The following is a 25,364-nucleotide window of genomic DNA, read 5'->3' on the forward strand; positions in this document are numbered from 1 at the left end:
GTTGCGGAAAGACCCCCAGAACAAATTAGATTCATATCCGGAGGGTCCACTGTATTATAACAACATAAAATAGCCTTCACATGACAGTGACAGCACCACCGTACAGGAGATGAGCAAAGTTTCCTCTTCTTGTTCATCTCTCTTTGTGGTCTCAGCATCTTATGGATGTGAATCCTCATTACAGTGGCAAAGTGATGAGAAAAACTGGGCTTGGTGGATATTACATTCATCAAGAGTTCTTAGCTAGGAGTACTGTGTCTTTTGGAACAGAGTCACCTGTTATAGTGACATTTTGTACACTGAGGAATAAGATAACCACCTTACGCACGGATACCTAAATTAGGCTATGCTGCTATGCCATCCTCGTTGAAAAGGACCCGTGCTTTTTTTTCTAGAAAAATAGGTGCTGGTTCTCACCATGAAGTTGTTACAGTAAGTGTCACACTTTTAAACCAAAATAAAAAGAGGTGCCGGTACTGTGTGCCCTTGAGTAACCCATTAAAAAAGCACTGAAAATGATTGTTATGCTTCAGGTAGGAAACTGACAGGCACTTTCCTACGTTCTTTTCTAAATGCTCATACATTGTTTTAAACCCCCTCCAAGTGTCACCCCCCTGCTCATTCTGCTCAAACCTCTGCCATTGTTTAAAATTGCCACTTTCCCCACTCAGTTTCCCCACATCCCAGCAGTACTTGAACCTCTTATTTAAAACCGCTGGTGTTGTGCAACCCACCTTCTCTTTCGCTCCCCTCCCCCACCCTGACTTCATGCAAATCGAGGATCACAGCAAAGCTTTACAAATCCTGCATTGCATGACGACGGCCTTACATTTTTATGTATATAGGAAGATAGATGTGTGCAGCAGCAGCAGCATCAGTAGTAGTAAGAATGTTGTCAGGCTGCAAATTGTTTAGCCACCAGCAGGTGGCCATGCAAACTGCAGCATAACAACAGAACAGTAGACAGCTGGATGAGGCAGACAGACAGATAGAGCAAGCACTCTTATTTCATAAATAAAATAAAATAATAAAATAAAATAATAATGCTCACCCAAGACTACCACCAGAATGACAGTCACAAAGTCTGCTACTCGGGGGTACTCTCATGTCATCAGGGAACCTAGGAAGTATATATGAAAGAGTGAAAGATACTGTATTGGCCTGAATATAAGCCGCACCCAAATATAAGCCACAACTTTAAAATGCAAGGGGGTGGGGAGAAAAGAAAAACAATACCCAAATATAAGCCGCTCCCTTAAAATTCTGCAGGCACTCACACCCATTCCATTTTACCATATCTCTGTTTCAGCAGCGATATCATAAAAGTCTATTTTTGTAAGTTCACAAATTTAAGCCACGCTTTAACTTATCACGGTCAGAATTGGGGGGGGGGGGAGTGAGGCTTATATTCAGGCCAGTACGGTAATTTGTGAACTTGAATGGCATGAGTTAGGGATGGAGGAGAAATGTGATTCAGTTCGTACCGAAAAATGAACCTGTCAAATTTCCAGAACAGGAGAACCAAAACACAGCTATCCTTCAAATTTCGTACTGCTCTGAATTTTGCGTAAGCAGTAGACCATGTCAAAACTAATCAGGTTTCACTTGTTGATTTATTGTTCAGACCAGGCAATGGAGGGGAAGTCATTCTTTTCAGTAACTTGGTAACTCTTTGGAGCTTTATATGAAAGTAACCTTAAATGTCTATCGCTAGATTAATTAATGTTCTTAACCTGAGGTACTATTTCTGGGTTAGAGGGGTCTGTAACCTGAAGCGTATGTAACCTGAAGCGTATGTAACCCGAGGTACCACTGTAACCTTAAATGTCTGTCTCAGTGGCTAATAGGCAGCCAGATCCCTTAGCATAGGTGTGGTTTGGGCCTTGTAAATTAGATAACATCACCTATCTCTCTTTCGTTATAGTAAGTGCCCTCATAAATTATTCAAACCAGGATTTGTCTGTAAATTTGACACATAGATGACAAATAAATGGATATAGTGGCACAAAGGGCACCCACTAAACCATTAAATACTGGGAAGAGGATGTAGAAAACTAGTGGACTGGTTAAATAAATTTGGGCTGCAACTGTATGCCTAAGTGGGAGTAAGCACCACTGAACAAAGTAGTACTTACATCTGAGTAAATATCCAAAGGAGAAGTAAATGGAAGCAACTAACTGATAGGAAGCTGCCTTATCTCAGTCCAGACTATTGCTCCAGCTAGCTCAATATTGTCTGCAGCTTCCAAAATGTAGACAGAGGTTTTTCCTTACCCTACCTATAGATACTGCAGATTTATTTATTTATCTCCTACATTTATAGTTTGCCTTTCCTCAAGGAGCTCAGGGTTTCCCCTTCTGTTTTAACCCTTACAGCAACAATGTGAGGTAGGTCAGGCTGAGAGGGAGTGGTTGGCTCACGGTCACTGGATTTGAACTCTGGTCTCACTAGTCCCTCTCCTCACTGGAGAGCCAGTGTGGTGTAGTCGTTAAGAGTCACGTAATCTGGGGAACCGGGTTCGTGTCTCTGCTCCTCCACACGCAGCTGCTGGGTGACCTTGGGCCAGTCACACTTCTTTGAAGTCTCTCAGCCCCACTCACCTCACAGAGTGTTTGTTGTGGGGGAGGAAGGGAAAGGAGATTGTTAGCCGCTTGTTAGACTCCTGAAGGGGAGTGAAAGGCGGGATATCAAATCCAAACTCTTCTTCTTCTTCCCTTCATGGAGCAAGTGTATTTCACAAAGTCTTCAAGCTCTTGCAAAAAAAAAAAAAAAGTTTTCATTTAGTCATGTTCACTTATTTGTCCTACGCCCAGAACAGAAATAAATCCAGGAAATATAGCTGGCGTTCGCAGGTGTTGCTTTCAGACTGCAAGCTTGTTTACTCCTGGTCCTGAGGGTAGGACTCAAACCAATGGCTTCAAATGACAAGAAAGGAGATTCTGACTAAACATCAGGAAGAACTTTCTGACAATAAGAGCTGTTCAAAAATGGAACGGACTCTCTCAGGAGTTTGTGGCCTCTCCTTCCTTGCGGGTTTTCAAACAGCAGTTGGATGGCCATCTGCCATGGATGCTTTAGTTGAGATTTCTGCATTGCAGGGGGTTGGACTAGATGACCCTCGAGGTCCCTTCCAACTCTACAATTGTATAATTTTATGATATCCTCCCTTCCTCCCAAAAAGCAATTAAATGCGAGGGACACACACACACACACACACACACACACACACACATTTAAAGCCTTCTTTAAAAGCGTGTTAAAAGTAATTCCAATGCGGACTGGGAAAGTTCTGGCTTTAAAGACTTCTTGAAAGAGGCAGGTCCTCAGTAGGAGCAGAAAAACAACAGAGGAAGCACCTGTCAAATACTCAGAGAGGGAGGGGGTTCCAAAAAGGTTGCTGTCACAATACTAAAGACCCGATTCCTGCATTGTGCAGATTCCTAATAAGATGATAGCAGCCGGAGGCCCTTGCCTAAAGAGCACAGCGATCAGTTGGGTATATAAGGGGAGAGACGATCTTTCAGGTATCCTGATCCCAAGCTGTGCAGGTCTTCATACACCAAACTTCTTAGCCGGCCAGCAAATTGTCAGCTTTCTGTGTATTCCTTTCACAATACTGCAGACCTCCCAGTAGATGGCAGCTGTGGTACTTTTTCTGTTGATACCTTTTCTGTCTCCAAAGTTCCAAGCAGCTCCTCAGGTTATTCTGATTATTATGAGAAATGATGTCATTGTATTACTTTCTTAGATACTGGGCACCAAATTGGGTGCAGCAGTCCGTTTGCGAAGCTGGTGAGACCTAGATGGTGGCTGAAGAATGCCCAGACATTTGGCAGCTGAGGCCTCCTGATCCTGACAAGCCCTAGATCACTGGATGGAAGACTGAGATGGTTTTCAGAATGTATTAACTGTTATTATCTGATTCTGATGAGAAACGAAGCCATTGCATTACTTTCTTAGATATTGGGCACCAAATTGGGTGCAGCAGTCCGTTTGTGAAGCTGGTGAAGGCGAGGGTTGTGCTCCTTCTTTGTTCTTCTGAATTCCCTCTAAGGATATTTCCATCAACTGGCATCTCTTGGTTTCAAAAGAGGAAGAGACGTTTTTCTACTGTGTGATTTCTGCATTGCTTACAAGACTCCTCCTGATGGATTCTGAACGGCAAGCGGCCTGCTCCCTTGAGCAGGGGATTTGTCACCTAAACCCTTGGTGAGGCGTTGGGACCAACCAAGTAAGGGAGCAAATGGAAACTTTTATTATAACCTCACAATTCTCACAATTCTCCCTGGATAGGACCTAGCACTGAGTCTTCCGTGTGTTTTGCTGTTATTGTTAAAATTCAAAAGGAAGCCCGGCTACTAGAGATTAATGCACCTCCTGTCCTATCATGGCAGGTGTGTCCCATTCTGAAAAACAAAAACTATGTTAGCAGGTTTGAAAAGGTGCTGTAGTGAAGAATACATTTGCAAAGCTTCTTTTCTCTTATATTCATTTGATTTCATTTCCTTCTTTCCTCATATGCCTTTTTTTGTTTTCCTGATCGTTGTCCTCATATGCCTTTTTTTGTTTTCCTGATCGTTGTCCGATATGAAACTCAATGATCCCAGGCAGTGCTTTTTGTCTATAATTTTTTTTAGGGGTACTCTCATTTTCCTACTCATATTGAAATACTGCCCCTCAATGAGGCCACACTTAGACTCACAAAATGTTTAGAGGTATGTGTACGCCTGTGTACCCCCAGGAAAAAAGCACTGATACCAGGGCATTGTTCCCTGAAATTGTGTGATGGCTGGTTGCTCTGATACAATACAATAAAAACGAGTTGAAGCAATGAATAGAGAGTTACGCCTATGATCGCCTTTCCACATTTGTTTCATTTTCTAGTTGTCAACATGTTGGCCCTGTTTGATTTTCTGCCAAACCCTCAAGGCGCCACTGATGGGGAGAGATACTTCCGATTCTTGTAACACAGCTGCTGCCCTGCTGCTGTAACTCCTAAACACTGCACATGATTTAAGGTTCAACTTGTGTTTGCTAAACTTGCCATATAAATAAACTCTTCCTTTAAAGCAGAGAAATAATGCTTTTATTAATTTGTTTGTTTATTTAAACCCTACCTTTCTGCATTTCGGAACTCAAGGTGGCTTATAGATAATTAAAAAAAGAAATGCTAAAAACATAGAAAAAGCAATTATTAAAAACAATTAAGAATTGATAGGATTAAAACTCTCTATCTACACACACACAGGGGCACCATCAGGGTGGCCAAGGGGCCAAGGAGGGGACTGGGGCCCCTCAATATTCTGCGGGGATGTTAGCACATGCAAGTTGTGTGGTGTGTGTGTGTGTGTGTGTGTGTGTGTGTGTGTGAGAGAGAGAGAGAGAGAGACATGTCAGCATGTTGCAGCATGCACATGTGACATGACCACATTGCCGGGTGCTAGCCCCCTCAAGTGTGTGTGTGTGTGTGTGTGTGTGTGTGTGTCCCCAGAAAAAAGCACTGTACATATATTTTGTGTATGTGTGTGTTAGTTAATAAAAATTAAAATAGCATAGCACCAGCCTTTCATTAGAAGCAATCAGTTTCCCAAAGCCTGTTGGAACAAGGAAGTCTTCACCTGCCAGCAGAAGGACAACATGGAGGGAGCTAGTCTGGCTTCCCTAGGGAGGGAGTGCCAAAGTCTGGGAGCAGCCACCAAGAAGGCCCTCTCCTGCATCCCCACCAGGTGGGGCTAAGATGCAGTTCCACAGTGGGAGGGGAGAAAACAGAAACTGAAGACCAACCACAGGCACAGGCAAACTCAGCCTAGATCACTTTTAAAAAAACATGGGTTCCAGTACTAATACTTGGGGGACCTTGGGGCATTGGGAGAGGTGGTAGGTCAGGCACCAGATATTTTGGGACTACAACTCCCATCATCCCTAGCTAACAGGACCAGTGGTCAGGGATGATGGGAGTTGTAGTCCCAAAACATCTGGAGGGCCGAGTTTGTCTATGCCTGACCTACCACCTCTCCCAATGCCCCAAGGTCCCCCAAGTATTAGAACTGGAAGCCATGTTTTTTAAAAAGTGATTTAGAGTTAGGAGTGAGCAGTGAGATAGCCAGCTTTGCTGATGACACCAAATGGGTACAGTGGTTAGAAGAAATAGGGATTCTATGGAGATCCAAAACTGGGCGAACTGCATTTTCCATTTTAATACTCATGCAGTGTAGGCTAAAGCAGAAGATCCTGATTTCCCAAATATGCTAACGGGGTCTGAACTGGTGGTGACTCACTAGGAACAAGACCGTGGGTTCGTGGTGGAGAGCTTGATGAAGATGCCGGCCCAGTGTGCTGAAGCTGTGAGAAAAGTGAATTCCATGCTAGGGATCATTAGGAAAAGGACTGGACATAAAACCGTCCACTAGTTGGCGTTTCAGGGTTCTAGGTGGGCAGTTGCATTGATTTTCAAAATTGCATTGATTTTCAAAATTTTACACACTGGTCTATTCATTCATTCATTCCCCAGCCACTCTGGGTGGCTTCCAACAAGAAATTAAAAATATATTAAAACATCAGTCATTTATAATGATAATAATATAATAATTTATTATTTATACCCCGACCATCTGGCTGAGTTTCCCCAACCACTCTGGGCGGCTCCCAATCAAGTATTAAAAACAATACAGCGTTAAATGTTAAAAACTTCCCTAAACAGGGCTGCCTTCAAATGTCTTTTAAAGATAGGATAACTGCTTATTTCCTTCACATCTGAAGAGAGGGTGTTCCACAGGGCGGGCGCCACTACCGAGAATGTCCTCTGTCTGGTTCCTTGTAACCTCACTTCTCGCAGTGAGGAAACCGCCAGAAGGCTCTCAGCACTGGATCTCAGTGTCTGGGCTGAACGATGGGGGTGGAGATGCTCCTTCAGGTATACAGGACTGAGGCCGTTTAGGGATTTAAAGGTCAGCACCAACACTTTGAATCGTGCTCGGAAACGTACTGGGGGCCAATGCAGATCTCTCACGGCTGTTGTTATGTGGTCCCTGCGGCCACTCCCAGTCACCAGTCTAGCTGCCGCATTCTGGATTAATTGCAGTTTCCGTGTCACCTTCAAACCTAAACAGGGCTGTCTTCAGATGTCTTTTTCCCCCAAATCTGACTTCTTGCACATCTTCCTGGATGTGTCAGTGGTTCTCCTTAGTGTTGCATCATATTCCCCAATAATTTCTAGTTTATCTCCAAACATAACATGTTATTACATTACATTACAATATATTTGCTTTTTTACTTAATTCCTTTTCAGACAACTGTCCATCAATTGGTTCCTGCATGTATATTAAGTTAACATTTCCAATTTCAACAAGGGAGGTTACTTATCAGATTGTCAATCCTTGCTAAATCTTTAATTGACATTATCTAACATAAAATAAAACTTCTTCTCCTTCCTTCTGTGTGTGCAGAGACACAACAATCTTCTTGCTGCTCAGCTCCTTTGTCCCACATCACACATAATCTGTAGTCCTTTTTCCAAAATGTTTAAGCGAATGGAGCAACTGCCCTATGAGGAAATGTTACAACATTGGGGAGTTTTAAATTTGGGGGGAAAGCATAAGATTAGGCAAAGAGTGAAGAAAGTGGAAAGATTTTCCACCCTCTTCTAATACTAGGAACTGGGGCCAACCAATGAAATGCCAAAGAAATCCCATGGTGCCTGGTTAAATTGTGTAATTCTCTCCCACAGGAGTAATAACCACCAAAGTGGCTTGATGAAATGTAAACAAATATTGAAGCATGTTTTAAGCACTGCAGCTATATCGTCTACGAATTTGTCTAATTCCCCTTTAAATGCATGATCTGTGGTTCATTTTTGAGGGCATCTTTTTTAAAATGCCTTTTAATATATTTTTATGAAAGATTTCTTCGTTTACAAAAATACGTGCATTGTCTCTTTTTTCAAGTTGCGTTTTCTACAGATCTTTTAAAACCATTGTTAGCTTGGAGGACGAGTCACCAAGAAGTTAGGCAAGAACAAACAAGTTAGCCATACTTCTTGGTGTGACGTCCTCTAAGCTAATAATGCTTTTAAATGATCTCATTTTAGGACTGTACAATCATGCCTAAGCACCTCTCTGGCCAGGGGTAGTCCAGGAGGCTCCTTGCTCTACTGAGGAGCTCTAGCTTATTAAAGAGGCTGGACATCAGCTAGAGTGCAGGTGATGCAAGTATTGGTGTGAATCTGACCTAACAGAGGTACGAGTACATAGACATTCTTTCATAGACGATGTGACACTGGCCCTGTATGCACAGCACTGGCTTCCAGTGAGCTACTGGGCCCGATTAAAGGTGTTAGCACAGGCCTATGAAGCCCTAAATGACTCTGGATCCAAGTACCTAACAGAGCGCCTTCCCCCAACTCCAACCACCATGGACCCTGTGATCAAGCGAGTGAGACCTTGATGGTGGCTGAAGAATGCCCAGACATTTGGCAGCTGAGGCCTCCTGATCCTGACAAGCCCTAGATCACTGGATGGAAGACTGAGATGGTTTTCAGAATGTATTAACTGTTATAAAACCTTTTTGCTTGCTACCCTGGGTTCCTTAAGGAAGAAGGGCAGAGTTTAAAAAAGAACCCAATAAATAATGATAATAACCACCTGGATTTAATGTCAGGTTGTTTCCCTTTGTTCATCCCAAAATTGCCCTCCTGCAATGTAGTCTATGGCTAAGATATATTTTTTTGGTTCTGTCTGGAGGGGAGTTGCACCAATGGACCCATTCCTGCCCTGCTCTCCTGCTTCCTATGGGCAACTGGTTGGCCATTGGTGAGAAAAGGATAATGGACACGATGGGGACCATTTCTGATACTGTCATGTTAATGTTTCCCTTTTCCTCCGTGCTATATTTTCCCAGCTGATTTATATACCAGAGGCCTCTTTTGCCTAGCTTGGCAATCGCTAATGGTTTTAAACAGATAAATTTGACTTGACTTCATGCATCTCCAGTGCCATAGTTTTTCTCTTTTGCTTAAATTCCATTGCTTTGCATCTCGCCCCCTAACAAGGAGCTCCAGTGGTAATAGTAAAGGTAGTGGAGAGTTTGTACAGCTTATTTGGCAGAAACAAGAAACCGAGACTTCAGAGTCCTTGGCCCAGTACAATGTGCAATGGGTGGAACTGTGGCCTAAACCACTGAGCCTCTTGGGTTTGGCGATCAGAAGGTTGGCAGTTTGAATCCCCGCGACAGAGTGAGCTCCTGTTGCTCTGTCCCAGCTCCTGCCAACGTCCTGCAGTTCAAAAGCACACCAGCGCAAGTAGATAAACAGGTACTGCTGCAGCAGGAAGGTAAATGGCGTTTCAATGTGATCTGGTTTCCATCACAGTGTTCCGTTGCACCAGTAGCAGTTTAGTCCTGCTGGCCACATGACCTGGAAAGCTGTCTGTGGACAAACGCCGGCTCCCTCAGCCTGAAAAGCGAGATGAGCGCCGCAACCCCATGGTCACCTTTGACTGGACAAAACCGTCCAGGGGTCCTTTACCTTTTACCATTTACTGTGTGATAATCTTGCCAGCAAGCACCTTCTGTGCCAGCTTTTAAATAGCCGATGAACTTTTCCATTCCGTCATACTTTCTGATTTCATTTCATTTCATTTCATTTCATTTCTATACTGTCCTATACCTAGAGGTCTCAGGGCAGTTCACAGAACAAAATAAAAATATAAATCTATGGTAGGAATAGCAATGATAGGGGGTCAGACAAAAAAGGGCATGTGACAAATTGCTTTTAAAAAATGAGTATAATGCCAGAAGTCACACAGGGTACATAGATAGCCAACAGTTCTGTCTGCAACCAGAGAACTATGAATGCAAACTGGGCTCACAAGGGGAGGCTGTTGCTTTGCAACTAGGAAGAACCACAAGAGATTCCATCAGCCTTAGTTTGCTGCCATGTGCAACCTGTCTGCCAGTGCTCTTCATCCCACCTTACAATATCCAAGTGGCAACTAAGTCCATCCACACAGAATGAGTTGGAAGGGACTCTGAAGCAGTGGCAGAGCAAGCTGATTGGGCGCCTGAGGCGGCGCACATGCCCTGTGCCCAGGGGTGGGGCCAGCTGCCCACAGGGGCAGGGCCAGCCATCCACGGGGCAGGGCAAACCAGGGCAGGATGCTCTGTGGGGCCTCCGAGGAGTCTGCCTGCCTCCTCCCACTCAGCTGCCCTATAACTGAGGAGGAGGAGGCAGGTGAACGCGTGACTCAGGCGCGCTGCAGGCCCCACAATGAGTGCCGCCCAACATTTTGTCACCCCCCTCAGTGGTGACACCCGGGTCGACCACCCCCACTGCACCCCCTTCCTCCGCCCCTGCTTTGAAGGTCACCTGGTCCAAGCCCACCTTAGGGCAGGATAGCCCAAGTGAAGCATCTCTTCTTACTCCTCCTGCATGTCTCCCACACAGGACTTCTTATAGCCCTGGAACAAAAACCTTGTACAGTAGAATATTTCCCCATAGTGGGGCATTGGCAAAAGAGCTGGCAAAGAGTATCTCACTTTTGAGCACTTTTTAAGCCCAGGTTGCTGGAAGAAAGCCTTACTTAAGCACCTTTCACGTTTGTACACAGGAATGAGTCAAGTGTTCTACCACACAGATTATGAGGGAATTAGCTACTAGCTGTGATGACTATGCTCTGTCTCCACAGAAGGAGGAAATAATTCTTCTGAATAATATTAGCTAGAAACTGCAGGAACTACAGGCATCTGGCTGGGCACTGTGAGAACAGGATTGTGGACCGGATGGGTCATTGGCCGGATTCAGGAGGCTCGCCTTATGTTCTTAGGATCATAGTGCTGTAATACTGAAAATCATGAGAACTTTAAATGCAGAGCGAAGGGACTGAGAAGAAGCTGGCCATAACAGTTTATGGGGAAGTATGGGGAAGAACCTGGTGCAATCTGCTGCTTCTGTTGCAATCAGTATTTTCTCCCAAAAACCCTTTATGCAATCACCTTCTCAGCACACCCTGCTCACATGAAACTCACTCAACTATCCCACTATTATTAATATTTATTAAATTTGTATATCACCCTTCATCCAAAGATCACAGGGAGGCTCTCCAGATAAAAAATGAGAACACAAAACGATAAAACAGAAACCAGTATCCTCCCAGTATCCACATTTCAAAGACCATAGAAAGTTCAATCAGCCCAAGGAAAACAATTTTGCCTGGCGCCAAAAGATCTGTAATGAAGGGTCTCAGAGGATGATTGCATGGAAGCCTTCAATCCCTTCATTCCTGCCTCCCACTATGACTCCTGCCATCACATTCTCCAACTGCATTTCCTGAAAAGGGGGGGTGGGGTGGGGTTCAGATTAACCCTCCGTGCACTCAAGGAGTGGGGTAGGCCTGCCCCCAGCTCCCAATGGGGCTTGCGGCCAGATACATACCCTCCAACAGAGCCCAGATGAAAATAGGGACATTTCTCACTCCCCACCCCACAACCGACTCTCCTCAACCTCCCATTTTTGTGCCCCCCCCAGCATTTCGTACCATAAGAAGGGTGGCTGCCATCCCTGTTGCACCAATGGGGACACTGCACACACACCCTCCACCATCCTGAGAAAACCCCTCAGTACTCATTTTATTCTTTGGTAGATTTACAAAAAAGAAAAGCACACGCCAATAAATACATTTTAGAAAGGGGCAAGATTAGACGTGGATGCACAAAGCATAATAATGATAACACTGGTCAACAACAAATTTGTTGTCTGCATTTTTTCAGTTGATTTAGGACGAATCTGATGCGCTGAATCCAAAAATCACATTGGTTTTGCTCAATCAGGTCAAGTTTTTGAGCTACGGCCACATGTCGGTTTTTTTACGTTTTTGTTCACATGTACGCTTGTGTGGAGCATTTTAGAAGAAGTTGGTGGGGGTAAAATGCCATGTCGAATAATTGTTTTGATTGGAAATGATTATTTTAATGACAAGAAGTATTCAGGTCCGATAGTTCTGGGTGATTATGTCGGAAAGGGATCAGTTTGAAGTCATAAAACCTTGAAATCTTCCATAAAGCATAAAGTTGGGGGATCAAAACTAAGTTAATCCTGATCTTCAATCAGCATGTCGTCCTGTAGCTCATTGTGATGAAATTCCAGTGCCTATCTTCGGAGAACTTCCTGACATTAGTGACGAAGATACCTCCAGTGTTGAAGGACATAAAGAAGAAGTGGTTCTTGATGATGATGCTCCACATCCATTTTCACAAAAGCAGTTGAATGATCTAGTTCGCGACCTCAGCTTGTCAAAGGACTCCGCCGAAGTGTTGGCATCCAGGTTGAAGGAAAAAACCTCCCCTCTGACAGTGTTCGCATCAGCTTCTTCCGCAACAGGCATCAAGAGTACCTCTGTTTTTCCCCGGAAGAGAAGGACTTGGTGTACTGTGCAGATATTGTGCAGCTTCTGCTCAAGCTTGGAGTGCCACAGTACGAACCCAAAGATTGGAGACTGTTCATTGACAGCAGCAAGCGATCACTGAAATGTGTTCTGCTACACAACGGCAACCAGTTTGCCTCTATACCCCTGGCTCACTCGAGTACACTGAAGGAGAACTATGAAGCGGTGAAGTATGTGCTGGAGAAAATTGGTTATGATCAGCATAAGTGGTTTATTTGTGTTGACCTGAAGATGGTGAACTTGTTGTTGGGACAACAGTCTGGCTCCACCAAGTACCCATGTTTTCTGTGCATGTGGGATAGTAGGGACCGTGCTCAGCATTACACAAAGAAGGACTGGCCTGTGCGGGAGGAATTGGTGCCTTGCAAAGAGAGGAACGTCATCACCGACCCTCTGGTGGACAGAGACAGAATACTCTTCCCACCGCGGCACATCAAGCTCGGCTTAATCAAGCAGTTCACCAAGGCTCTAGACAAGGATGGTGACTGCTTCACTTACTTGTGCCAGGCTTTTCCAGGATTGACCATGGAGAGGTTGAAGACTGGCATCTTTGACGGTCCTCAGATCCGTCAGCTCATCAGAGATCCAGAGTTTGGAAAGTCAATGAACGAAGTGGAACTGGAAGCATGGGAGACATTTGTTCTGGTAGTGAAGAACTTTCTTGGCAACAATAAGGCCAGAAACTACACAGAACTTGTCAACAACATGCTGACTGCTTTCAGAAACCTGGCCTGCAACATGAGCGTCAAGATGCACTACCTATTTTCACATATGGTCCGGTTTCCTGAGAACCTGGGTTCAATGAGTGATGAGCAGGGGGAGAGATTCCATCAGGACATGAAAGAGATGGAGACCAGGTATCAGGGTCGCTGGGACGCAGTCATGATGGCTGACTACTATTGGACTCTGAAGAGAGACCTCCCTGCCGCTGAGCATTCCAGGAGTTCCAAGAAACGGAAGTTCAAGCCCTGAAGTTTGAAAAATGGTGAAGCAACATGCAATTTACGTGTACTTACCTTTATCAATGCCCACCATTCAGTTTACAGTAAACCTGACCTGATGGAGAGAAACGGATGCCATTTCCTGATTCAGCAGTGCAAAAATACCCTAAATCAGTTGTAGAAATCTAGACAACATTCAAAAAGTAAAAAAATTGTTGCCCAGTGTAATCAAGACCCCTTTCTTCCCTCCCTGCCCCCTGTGTGCCCCTCAGAGGGGGCGCATCATGTGGGGCTGGGCCTCAGTGGTGGCAGCCTCTCCCCAACGGAGGAGGCCAGCAGCAGTGGCCATGGAAGAGGCCGGGGAGAGGCAACAGGGTGGTCCCTTGCCACCTTCGCTCGGGAGAAGCACCGGCTCATCCTCCTCCCTCAGCTCAGTGGTGGCAGAACTGGTGGGAGAAACAGGGACATTCCAAGATCAAAGCAGAAGCCAGGGTGGCCTTCGTAATTTCAGGAGTGTCCCTGGAAAATTGGGACTCTTGGAAGGTATGCTGATACCCTGTCAGCTGCCTTTAACTGCAGTCATTTTTAAAAATCCATAGACTAATAGTAAGTACGTTAGTGATTAAGGCTGCAAAAATAGCCAGGTGAAGGGAGGAAGCGTATACAAAAAAAAAGAGAGGTCAAAATGGGGAATTGCTAATGCTGAGGCATTCTTCTTTAGATCCGCTTCTTTAGATTCACTTCTAAGTTCAGAATAAAGTGCTTGTGCTTTCCTTCTGCTTTTATTCTTGGATACCAATGAAGTAAATCAATGTGGGTGTGTGCATGAAATAAGATTTAAGTTGGAAAGATTAGTGCCTATTATTTCTGCTTGGACACTCAACTGCCCCCTCACGGTCTAGTCAAGGGTTCAGCTCAATTCACCCCAGAAGGATGGGGCTGGTTGTAGAGGAGAGGAAGGTAACCTCATGCTACAGGTGGACTGGAGGAAGCCAGTCCAGGGCATTGAGTCTGGACTTAGGGGGTTGAAGTCCCTGTTTGGGGAGGAGGGATCGAGGGAGGGTGCCTTCGAGGGATCCTTCCCCCAGCCTTGCCCCAGCCTGCCACTTCACCCACAGAGGGGCAAGGTAAGTGAGACCCATGGACGACTGGCGTTCAGGTGATGCTCAGGCAGGTGCAGCCCCAGGAGGAACCCAGGGCTACAAATGTGTTTGACGTGTCAGTGGTCAATGCATCAATGCATCTTGCACTGCACATTGTTTGCTGCAGTGAGTTGTGTTCTTCTTCATTGCACAAACTGAGTGATTTAGTGCTGTTACGGAAAAATTCTGGGTGCAGGTTTACTCCGCTGCCCAGCTGGTCAGGGTGCCACTCCCTGCGTGTCTCTCCTGGTCAGCAAAAGAAGAAATCCCCAACCAAGTAAAGAAGCAAATCAGTGGTTAGCAGACCTGATCTTTATTGTTGCAACAAGGTTCTCACACACATGGAGTAGGAACCCTGAGCATGGGGTTTCGTGGACTTTTAAGACTTTTAAGACCTTCCCCCCTTCCCATAATACATTTCCAGATACATCCCCAACGTATCACCATGAAGGAGGGGATCTTGCGTGGTAACAAGAGTCCATCATTCATCCCCTTATCAGATTCAGACACCTTCTAAGTAATAATAATAAATAATAAATAAATAAATTTTATTTATACCCCACCCTTCCCAGCTAAGACCGGGCTCAGGGTGGCTAACAACCAATAATAAAAACAAGTTGATTGAAATACAACTTTAAAAACAAGAATAAAATACATTAAAACAATTAAAACATTAAAATGCAGCTTCATCACAGGAGGAGAAAGGAAAAAAGAAGGGGGGGGAGGGAATCAAATTGATTCTAAGCCAAAGGCCAGGCAGAACAACTCTTTCTTAGAGGCCCTGTGGAAAGAAATCAGATCCCGCAGGGCCCTGGTCTCATGAGACAGAGCGTTCCACCAGCGTTCCACCAGCGTTCCACCAGCCAGTGCTGAGAAGGCCCTGGCTCTGGTTGAAGCTAATCTAACTTCCTTAGGGCCCGGGACCACTAGGGTGTTGCTATTTATGGACCTTGAGGCTCTCCGTGGGGCATACCGGGAGAGGCGGTCCAGTAGGTACGAGGGTCCTAGGCTGTGAAGGGCTTTAAAGGTCAAAAGCAGCACCTTAAATCTGACCCTGTACTCCACCAGGAGCCAGTGCAGCTGGAAAAGCACTGGGTGAATATGCCCCCATGGCAGAGACCCCGTGAGGAGCCTCGCCGCAGCATTCTGCACCCGCTGGAGTTTCTGGGACAGCTTCAAGGGCAGTCCTGCATAGAGCGAATTACAGTAGTCAAGCCTGGAGATGACTGTTGCATGGATCACTGTGGCCAGGTCGGGGCGGGAAAGGTAAGGGACCAACTGCTTGATGCGGCGAAGGTGGAAAAATGTCGCCTTGGCTGTTACTGTAACCTGCGCCTCCATGGAAAGGGGGGCGTCAAGGATTACACCCAAACCCTTAACAGAAGGCAATGGCACTAATTGGACCCCCGCAAGAGAAGGGAGTTGGTCCCTCATCCCCATACTAAGTACCCACCACCAAGAGAAGAATAAAACTATTTACACCTATCCTTGCCCTCAGGGCTTTCCTGAAGATGGGCTTTGTGAACACCTGGCTTCAGCAAACTCCATCAAGGGATATCTGTCTGGTCCATTGTTATCTTTCCCCACTTTCTGGGGAGGGGGGAGGTGTATGTGACTCTATGCCTCAGGGATTATAGAGGCAGGGAAAGCCCTGGATACCCCTCTTCCAGAGAAGTCATCAGCCATTGGAACCAAGGAAATGGGTCAAACTGTTGAATTTTGGCAATTATTTGCTTCTATATTGGATAGTCGCAGGAAACAGTATGATACCTGGTATCCACTTATTGCTAGAGTTTTATAGACTACTTTTTAGAGGTTGTGGTGGGGACTTGGGATTTTGGGGGAGTCGTTTAACTCCCCACCCCCACCCAGTTCCTGGTTTTAACAGTGCTAAGTACTTTACGAATTCTTAAAGTTTCGTTTTAAAGTTTATTGTTTAAGTTTTGTTTCCACAAGGCCCTTGAGATACAGTGGTGCCTCGCAAGACAAAATTAATTTGTTCCACGAGTTTTTTCGTCTAGCGAATTTTTCGTCTTGCGAATCTCGAAATCCCATAGGAATGCATTGAAATCCAGTTAATGCGTTCCTATGGTCAAAAAAAGTTTTGTAAGTGATCTCCCTGTTGCTCTTAAGTGATTGTTACATTCCCTGCCCCCACTTTGAGATGTTGATTTCCTTGCCTGGGTGGCAGAGTTTGGGAAGGCAGGAGGTGAGCTGACTGTTGAGCGACTGATTTAACATACGCCTTCTCCTAAAACCAACCTGGTGAATTCTTTCCAAAAGAAGCAGAACAACTTTGGCTCCCCCCCCAATCATAACAACTTACCGTATTTTGCGCCCCATAGGACGCACCGGCCCATAGGATGCACCTAATTTTTTTTTTGGGGGGGGGAAATAAAGTAAAACATTTTTATTTCCCCCCCCCCAGGTGCGGGGCTGCAAGAACCAGGTTGGGGAACAGCGGGAAGGCGCACTCCGCCTCCCCGCTGTCCCCCGAGCTTGTGGGGCTGGCGATGGGGAGAAGTGCACGGAGCCCGGGACTGCAGGCAGCTCTGTGCAGCCATCGGGAGCCGGGCGGGACTTCACGCCCCGCTCCCGATGGCCGCGCAGAGCTGCGCTGAGCCCGGGACTGCAGGCAGCTCTGCACAACCCTCGGAGCCCATCTCCCGAGGGTTGCGCAGAGCTTCCTGAAGCCTGGAAGCTCTCCAGACTTCAGCAAAAGCCTGCATTCGCCCCATAGGACGCACACACATTTCCCCTTCATTTTTGGAGGGGGGGAAAGTGCGTCCTATAGGGCGAAAAATACGGTAACTACTAGCAATGACAATGGGTAGATCACAGGCAGTCTTTTTATACTTTGAGTAGATCGCAGTTCCTTGGGAGTTGGATGTGCCTGGTCTAAGCCACTGAGCCTCTTCGACTTGCTGATCGGAAGGTCGGCAGTTCAAATCCCTGCAATGGGGTGAGCTCCCGTTGGTCCATCCCAGCTCCTGCCAATCTAGCAGTTCAAAAGCACATCAAAATGCAAGTAGACCAATAGGTACCACTGCAGTGGGAAGGTATATGGCATTTCCGTGCACTCTGGTTTCAATCACAGTGTCCCCCTGCACCAGAAGTGGTTTAGTCCTGCTGGCCACATGACCCAGAAAGCTGTCTATGGACAAATGCCGGCTCCCAAGGCCTGAAAGCGAGATGAGCGCCGCAACCCCATAGCCGCCTTTGACTGGACTTAACTGTCCAGGGGTCCTTTACCTTTTACCCCACAACTGACACACTGTCCAGAGGCAATAATCTCCTAACTGTACCACTGTTCGACCTTTTACAGCCTTCCGTGTTCTTGTTAATGTTCAGTCTTATCAGCTCACCTGCAGATTGCGAGGGAAATAGATGACTGATTGCTGTAGGGTCAGTTCCCTTTCTGGGCGGGGAGGGGATGGCAGATAAGCAGCAGGAGGAGCGGGGGTGGAGCTGAACGCAGCAACCGCAAGGCTTCAACGGCCAGCGGCTCCTCCTGTCGCTATCATTGGCGGGAGGCTGCTTTGACCCTCCTTCCCCTCCATGGCAGGAAGAAGACGAGAAGGAGAGCTAGCCAGAGAGCAAAAAGAATTTCTATGTGATTTTTGCATAGCGTTATTTTCTTTTGAAGAAAAGGCAAGTAAGAATAGACATAAGAGGTATTTATAAAATTACAGTCTTTGTGCCAAGCCAGAGGGGAAGGCAGGAGAAAGAAGAATGAGAGGCGGAGAGGGAACTTCCACGCCTTTTACTTCTGACTCGCCCTGTTGGCTTCAAACCAGCTAACAGCAGTTCCAGGAAATGGGTTTTAGTAGCAGCTTCTGACAATAGGTGTGTATAAACAAACACAGCAATAGGCAAGTTGCCAAATCGGCTGACTTTCCGGTGGGGAGGAGTTGCGGTGGACCGGTGGCCACCTACTTCCCTCCGCGGTTGGGAGACTTACATAGTCTGAGCCCGGACAGCCAATCCGCTGGCCAGGGGGCGTGGCCGGGACCATTTAAGCTGCGGCACTAGCCTCTTTGGCTCGCTTTCTCAATCAGCACGGATGTTGCTGACTTTGGCTCCTGGTCTTCCTTTTGTTTGGGTTATTTTTCTTTGTTTCGGCTTCGCTGCCCACTGCAGTCACTCCAGATGTTGTTTTCCAGCTCCCTTGGGAATTTATTAGAGATTTTCTTAGTAATTTCTGTTGCCCGCCGCCTGCATTTTGCCTGCTGCTCTGCCGAACCACACTCAACATTAGCCCAGACGAAGAGAAACAGCTGAAGAGCGCTCTTTGCAGATTGGGTTCGGGCGGCTGCGCCAGCCAACCAGCGGGCGTTTTTCTCGCCGCAGCAGCCCAGTGGCTACGGCGGCACGGGTCGCAGCACCAGCGACATCGGCTGATTAAGCTGCGAAGAAAATATCTCTGCGGCTGTACGGGGGTGAGTTGTGGGAACAGCTTGGCGGCTCTAACGGCGTTGGCGGGAGTCTTTGTCGCGGCTACAGTGTTTTGTGAGTCTACACGCGGGCTTGCGGGGGGCGGGGGCTGATAGATCGGCGGGGGCTGATAGGGTGTCTTTTGTTTTGGTCCCTTTTAAGCTCCAGCGCTCCGGCCTTTCGGGCACTTTATTTTGATACCTTCAAAGTGCAAAGGGGCGGAATTCTGCCTTTTGGGAGCCCCTGATTGCGTTCTCGCTTTCTTTCTCGTGGCACCCCCCCTCCAACATTGCAAGGCTCTGGGGCATAGAGTTAAGCAGTGGAAGTTTGCCTGCAAAAGCTCCTCTTTGCATTCTTCTTGTCCCCCTTTGCCTACAGCGGCGATTTCCTTTCTTCAGCGTGCTCACTGTACGGAGCCGTTTTCTCTTCTAAAGCGCCACTCAAGCCCCTAGCCTCAACATTCCCCCCACCAGCTGCTGCCCATAGCTTTACCGGCTTACAGTGGTGCCTCGCAAGACGAAATTAATTCGTTCCACGAGTTTTGTCGTCTTGCGAGTTTTTTGTCTTGCGAAGCATGGTTTCCCATAGGAATGCATTGAAAATCAATCAATGCGTTCCTATGGAGACTGCCTTCAGACCAGGTCCGGGGACAGCCTGTCCCCGGACCTCTTCTGAAGGCAGGCCGGGGGAGAACAGCAAGCTCCGGGGACAGAGGTGAAGGGGCAGCGCTCCTTCGCCTCTTTCCTCGAACCTCTTCTGTAGGCAGGCGGGGGGAGAACGGCTTTTCTTTCCACGCCAGCCTTCAGAAGGCTGTTCTGAAGGCTGGTGGTGGGAAGAAAAGCCCTTCTCCCCCCACCGGACTTCAAAAGAGCTGCGGGAAGTCCGGCTGGGGTCCAAGGGATTCCCTCCCAGCCGCCCGCGTTTAAAAGCACTCTGGGCAAAGCAGCGAAGCACGCTGCTTTCCCCGAGCGCTTCTAAAGGCGGGCGGCGGTGAGGGAATCCCTTGGACCCCCGCCGGACTTCAAAAGAGCTTCGGGAAGTTCGGCGGGGGGCCAAGGGATTCCCTCCCAGCCCGCCCCGCTCCACTGAAGTTTAGAGGGAGCCTGTGGGGAAAAACTCAAAAAAAAATAATTCGTTTTGCGAGAAAGGCCCATAGGAAAATTTGTCTTGCGAAGCGGCTAAAAATCAGAAAACCCTTTCGTCTTGCGCGTTTTTCGTTGAGCGAGGCATTCATCTTGCGGGGTACCACTGTATTTGGCTTTACCTGCTTCTCCCTCATTGCAGCCTTGCATGCGCTGCCGCCCCCGTTTCAGCTTGCTTTTGTTGGCCCCCTGCCTTCCTTTCTGACTGCTTTGTCAGGACAACGGGTGAAGAGGGAGATTTATAAGCCCTGGGTCTTCTATTAAATTCGCGGCTGTATTTGTTTTGCTTTTCCCTTCCTGTTCTGCGACTGCGGGTCCTCACTGGTGGCTGGGATCACGTGGTCCAGGACTTAAGCAGCTGCCCGGCCACTGGGAGAGACCTTTCTTCATAAGGCTTGGAAACCAAGCTTAATGGAGGAGGGTTTCTGGGCACCACCATTTAAGGAGGATGTTGAGAAACTGGAATGTGTGCAGAGGAGAGCGACATTCCCTTATAAGGCTTAGGAGGAGGAGGAGCTGGGTAGGAGGAGACTGGGGGGGGGAATATAATACACTGGCCATCTTCCAGCTATCTCAAGGGCTCCTCCCTTTCACTTTTCTCAATGCTTTCATTTCATCAAGTAGATGTAGAAATATTACTGAAAATGTAGATGTAGAAATATTACTAAAAAGAAGCAATATTTCATATATGAATTTTCCAGCTCTGTAAATTAATATATACCTTTAGGGCTTTTGTAGGGAGACTATACTAGTATGGAAGTAAAACTGCACCGTTTTAAGACTTAAAGAAGAGATGATTTATTTCTCTGCTTTGTAATTTTGTCTCCATAGAGGAATCTTGGGACGTTGATGCTATGGCGAAAACTGATTTTATGATGAATTTTTTTCAGGCAAAAGCACAGAACTGATGCTTCAGACTCTGAAGAGGCTTTCATTTCATTAGGAATAAAATCAGTCACGAAGACAAAACAGGGAAGTGGAAAACATATTAAGTGCAGCTTGGCTGGACAAAGTATTCGATGAAAGCACACGATTTAGTGGCTTGAATCTGCAATCCAGTGATCTGCTTTGAACATATCTCAAGAAATTGCAAAAGTCTGTGTAACTAGAGCTGAGTAGCATTTATTGTGAGGTCTGTGAATCCTCCTGGGAGAAAGAAAAGATGGGTTTCTCTGAAACTGAAAAGGCAGGGCAAAAGCTCCCTTTGAATCTAGATGCAGTAGAGGATGGGGGAAGCACCAAACAAGCAAGAGGAATCCTCTCTCAACTGAGCCATTTTCTATATGGTAAGTGAGTCATGAGTTTGTCTCCGCCTACTGTCAGGCACGGGTGGCGCCTACTGGGGATGCGGGTGGCGCTGTGGGTTAAACCACAGAGCCTAGTGCTTGCCGATCAGAAGGTCGGCAGTTCGAATCCCTGCGACGGGGTGAGCTCCCGTTGCTCGGTCCCTGCTCCTGCCAACCTAGCAGTTCGAAAGCACGTCAAAGTGCAAGTAGATAAATAGGTACCACTCTGGCAGGAAGGTAAACGGCGTTTCCGTGCGCTGCTCTGGTTCGCCAGAAGCGGCTTAGTCATGCTGGCCACATGACCCGGAAGCTGTATGCTGGCTCCCTCGGCCAATAAAGTGAGATGAGCGCCGCAACCCCAGAGTCGTCCACGACTGGACCTAATGGTCAGGGGTCCCTTTACCTTACTGTCAGAAAAGTTATGGATTTGCTGCTGGGATGAGAGCTGCAAAATGCCGGCCAACTAATCAAATGCATGAAGACTGTAGTTTATTCAGGCAGTTAAAAGCAGTTGGAAAAGGATAGGTACATAGACACTTGTGTGAAAATTGATTTGACAAGATTGAATGGTTGTAGGAGAGAGATACCTTTACATCATGGGAAGCGATACCTCTTTCAAACCATGTTCAGCTCCTCTAAACTACTGACTGTACCCAGTTTGAATGGTGGGGAAGGCTTCTCCGACTCTTCTTAGTTCCTCTCTCAGATGGAACTATCCTTCCTCACGCAGGCAGGCATAAGGAGAAGGGTGGGAGGCTGCCCTTGAGGAGAGAGATTCCTGGCTGCTCTTCCAGTTCCCCTTCCATGTACAGCAAGAATGGAGAGCTTGTGACTCACCAGATTCCAACTTCCTCCCATCACTCCCTGCCAGGAATGATGAGACCTATAGACCAAAAACACCTGGAGGACCACATGGCCCCCATTCCTGCTGTACACAGACCTACAGAGCCACAGATAAGCAAAGAGACCAGAAATATGCAAATACAGGTGCATTCTCCACAGAATTTACTAGCACAGTGGCATGGAAATGCTTTGTTATAGCTGTTATATGCTGTCTATCTGACTGGGTTGAGTGGTCTGTTACAGTAGACCACACTGACATTTATATGCGAATGGGTGATTTATAATTGTAATTCTTAAACAATTAAGAAAAATTCTTAGGAAATCAAGAAGCAACAGATACTGTGCAAATCCCCTGGCAGAGATCCCCTGCTCGACTTTGCATTATGCAACACTATTTCAGAACATTGTTCAAAACATATTGGTTCCTCTTTCTTCCAGGAACCCAATCTGACCAACAAAGTGTTGGCATGTTTACATGCTGGTGACATGGCATTAACTGAAATAAAATTAGCTGCTGAAAGCAGCCACTCAGAGCTGCATATTACTGACGAACCACTTTGCTGGCTAGTCCTTACATTTGGACCTGATTTTCTTTAACTGTCAGTTATCCCATCCTCAGTATATAATTACTGTAGCAACCTTAGTCCATCTGCTAATCCTAGCCTGTGTACTACAAACTGCTATTTTGATTTATTTGGGTGAGGCAAGCTTGAAAATTCACTATCCTGTATTGAATGAATAAAGCTTCTTCTAGCACAGGAAAATGTTGTTTGGTTGAACCATTCATTTTAATGCATTTTGTTTTGCACATTAATGGATCTACCTGTGGTGTGTTGGAACCAACCCTATGTTATACAGAAATGTGCAAGAGCTCCAAATGTATCCCCGTAATGGTTTGTTTTACAATCAAGATTAAAATGGTTTCAGGATACAGTGGAACCTCTACTCACATATGGAATCCATTCCAGATGTCCGTTCATGAGTCGATCCGGGTCGCTGGTAGAAGCACCATTCTGCGCATGCGCATTCGGCAGCAGTGCTGTTCTGTGCATGTGCAGACGGTGGCAGCTGCTTCTGCACATGTGCAGACGAAGAAGCCACTTCTGCGTGTGCGCAAATTGCGGCAAACCCGGTATTTACTTCTGGGTTTGCCGCAGTCGCGAGTCGAATTGTTCGCCAGCAGGGGCGGTGGTAAGTCGAGGTTCCACTGTAATCGCTTGAGGTTGCTGCACTAGCTTGAGATGCATGAACAAAATATCCCCTTCTGCCTCTATAGAGATTCCCTTCTGGCAGAGTGCTACCAGGGGATTTAACAAGGCTGCCACTATTAGGCAATTTACACTGACGAGCATAACTTCTGGAAGTCCACCTTAGCAGGACAGATGTTACAACAGCTGCATGGCCAGGAGATAGGCTACTTGCCTGTTCTGGGTGGGGTTACAATCCCTCTAAAAGAGCAAGTGCTCAGTTTATACAAACGGTTACATTTCAAATTTCCCTCCTTGCACATGTGTACATACATTGGCTATCCGTTGATTCACACGACGGGTTGTGCTAACCTCTGTCTTCCTGGATTGCCTACGTGGCATTTGGCATGTATCCCATTCCATTCAGTTCTTGCCGTCCCTTTCTACTTTTGCCCTTAAAATCCTTACTACTGTGTTCTTTGTGGGGCTGCCCTCCAGCCTAGCTGTGAAGCTCTAGATTTTGCAGAATGCCTAGAGTTTCTAGAAGGACTTGTCTGGCATCTTGCTGAAACCAAGGAAACACTAACACTTCATTTCCCCCGTAGATTTGTGCAACTATGTAACCAAAAATATGAGCTTGGTGTGTAATGTCATTCTGATCATCATTGTTGTAGCCCTTGTCATCGGAATTGCTTTATCAAGTAAGTGAAGATCCACTTTGCTGTAACTTCTGCCATTTTATCTATGGGCCACCTGCTCTCACAAATCTCTCCTTAGCAGCTAGAATAGCTTTATTGGCATTCAGTTGAGGTAGCCTGGAAGCAGCTGCAGATGGAGGCCCACATTCAGTCAAGGCAGACTTCATGTACTGTAATAATAGACCAATATGCACACACAATGCACACACAGTTTCAAGTGATTTAAATTGTACGATACAATTCTAATCAAAGGCCTATCTCAGGGAGAGTCAGCTAGACCTTGGCTGTGTATTTCACGGATAGTCAATTGAGGTTGACTATCTATGGTTGAGCCACAAGAGAAGCTGCTCTATGTCCTGCAACCTCCTGAGTTTGTGGCCACAGATGGGCCCTGGGCTTTCTGCCCTACCTCCTACCCTCATTTCCCCACCCTTATCCAGGCCCCCTGGAGATGATGGGGGTCAACTGGAGACCTCCTGCACACAGTTTTTGTGTGTGGTGTATTTGCAATTATGTTGTTATACTGTATTTTTATGTGATTGTCCTTATGATGCTTGAGATGTGTTCCCATTTACTTTGTTGCAAGCTGCTTTGAGCAGGATTCCTTTTGTGGAAAGGCAGCACACAGATATAATGTTGATGAGTGGAGTATATTGCCTGACCTTTATTTTGGGTAGGACTATTTATAAGCTATAGATAGTGATCTGTCTCACTTTCTGATACCTTTCTAGGGACAAGCGCAGTATTCCCAACCGCCCTACCTTCTCCTTCCACTCCAACTGAATGCTGTCCAGACGGCTGGATTGGCTACCAAAGGAAATGTTACTATTTTTCGGACAGTGACAGAAACTGGACTTCTAGCCAGAATTACTGTGCCTCTTTCGATGCCTCTTTGGTCGTGATTGACTCCCAAGAGGAGATGGTGAGTGGAAAGATGCAGAGCAGAGTCTGAAGCCTTAAATGGAGTTGATTCTCCACTTGGATGAGGGTTGGAAATGTATTGACACTTCTTTTCTTTATTAAGATCTTCTTGAGACGGTACAAAGGTGCTGCTGACCACTGGATTGGTCTCCAAAGGATGAATGACCAGGAACCTTGGAGATGGATCGATGGCACCATTTTCAATAAATGGTGAGATCTCTCTCCCCCCCCCCACATTGTGTGTCAAGAAATAAATGTCAAAGTCCAGAAACTAGAAATTTGGCAGAACCAGCCATTTAAATGTCTGGGCTATGCAGCATGTTTTGCTTTTGAAA

The 25,364-nt window shown here is 46.4% G+C and overlaps 1 protein-coding gene across 1 annotated transcript in view; it reads left to right on the forward strand.

Annotated features, from left to right (window-relative positions):
• Positions 1-25,364, forward strand: part of LOC308581097 (C-type lectin domain family 2 member D-like) — a 68,575-nt gene that overhangs the window by 40,161 nt on the left and 3,050 nt on the right. Inside the window, exons 4-5 of the mRNA XM_081183571.1 lie at positions 24,840-25,030; positions 25,133-25,239. Coding sequence (XP_081039697.1) covers positions 24,840-25,030; positions 25,133-25,239 — 298 coding nt within the window. The remainder of the gene's footprint in view (positions 1-24,839; positions 25,031-25,132; positions 25,240-25,364) is intronic.

This window comes from Podarcis bocagei (assembly GCF_964188305.1).
Source record: "Podarcis bocagei genome assembly, chromosome: 2".
Taxonomy (NCBI): Eukaryota; Metazoa; Chordata; class Lepidosauria; order Squamata; family Lacertidae; genus Podarcis; species Podarcis bocagei.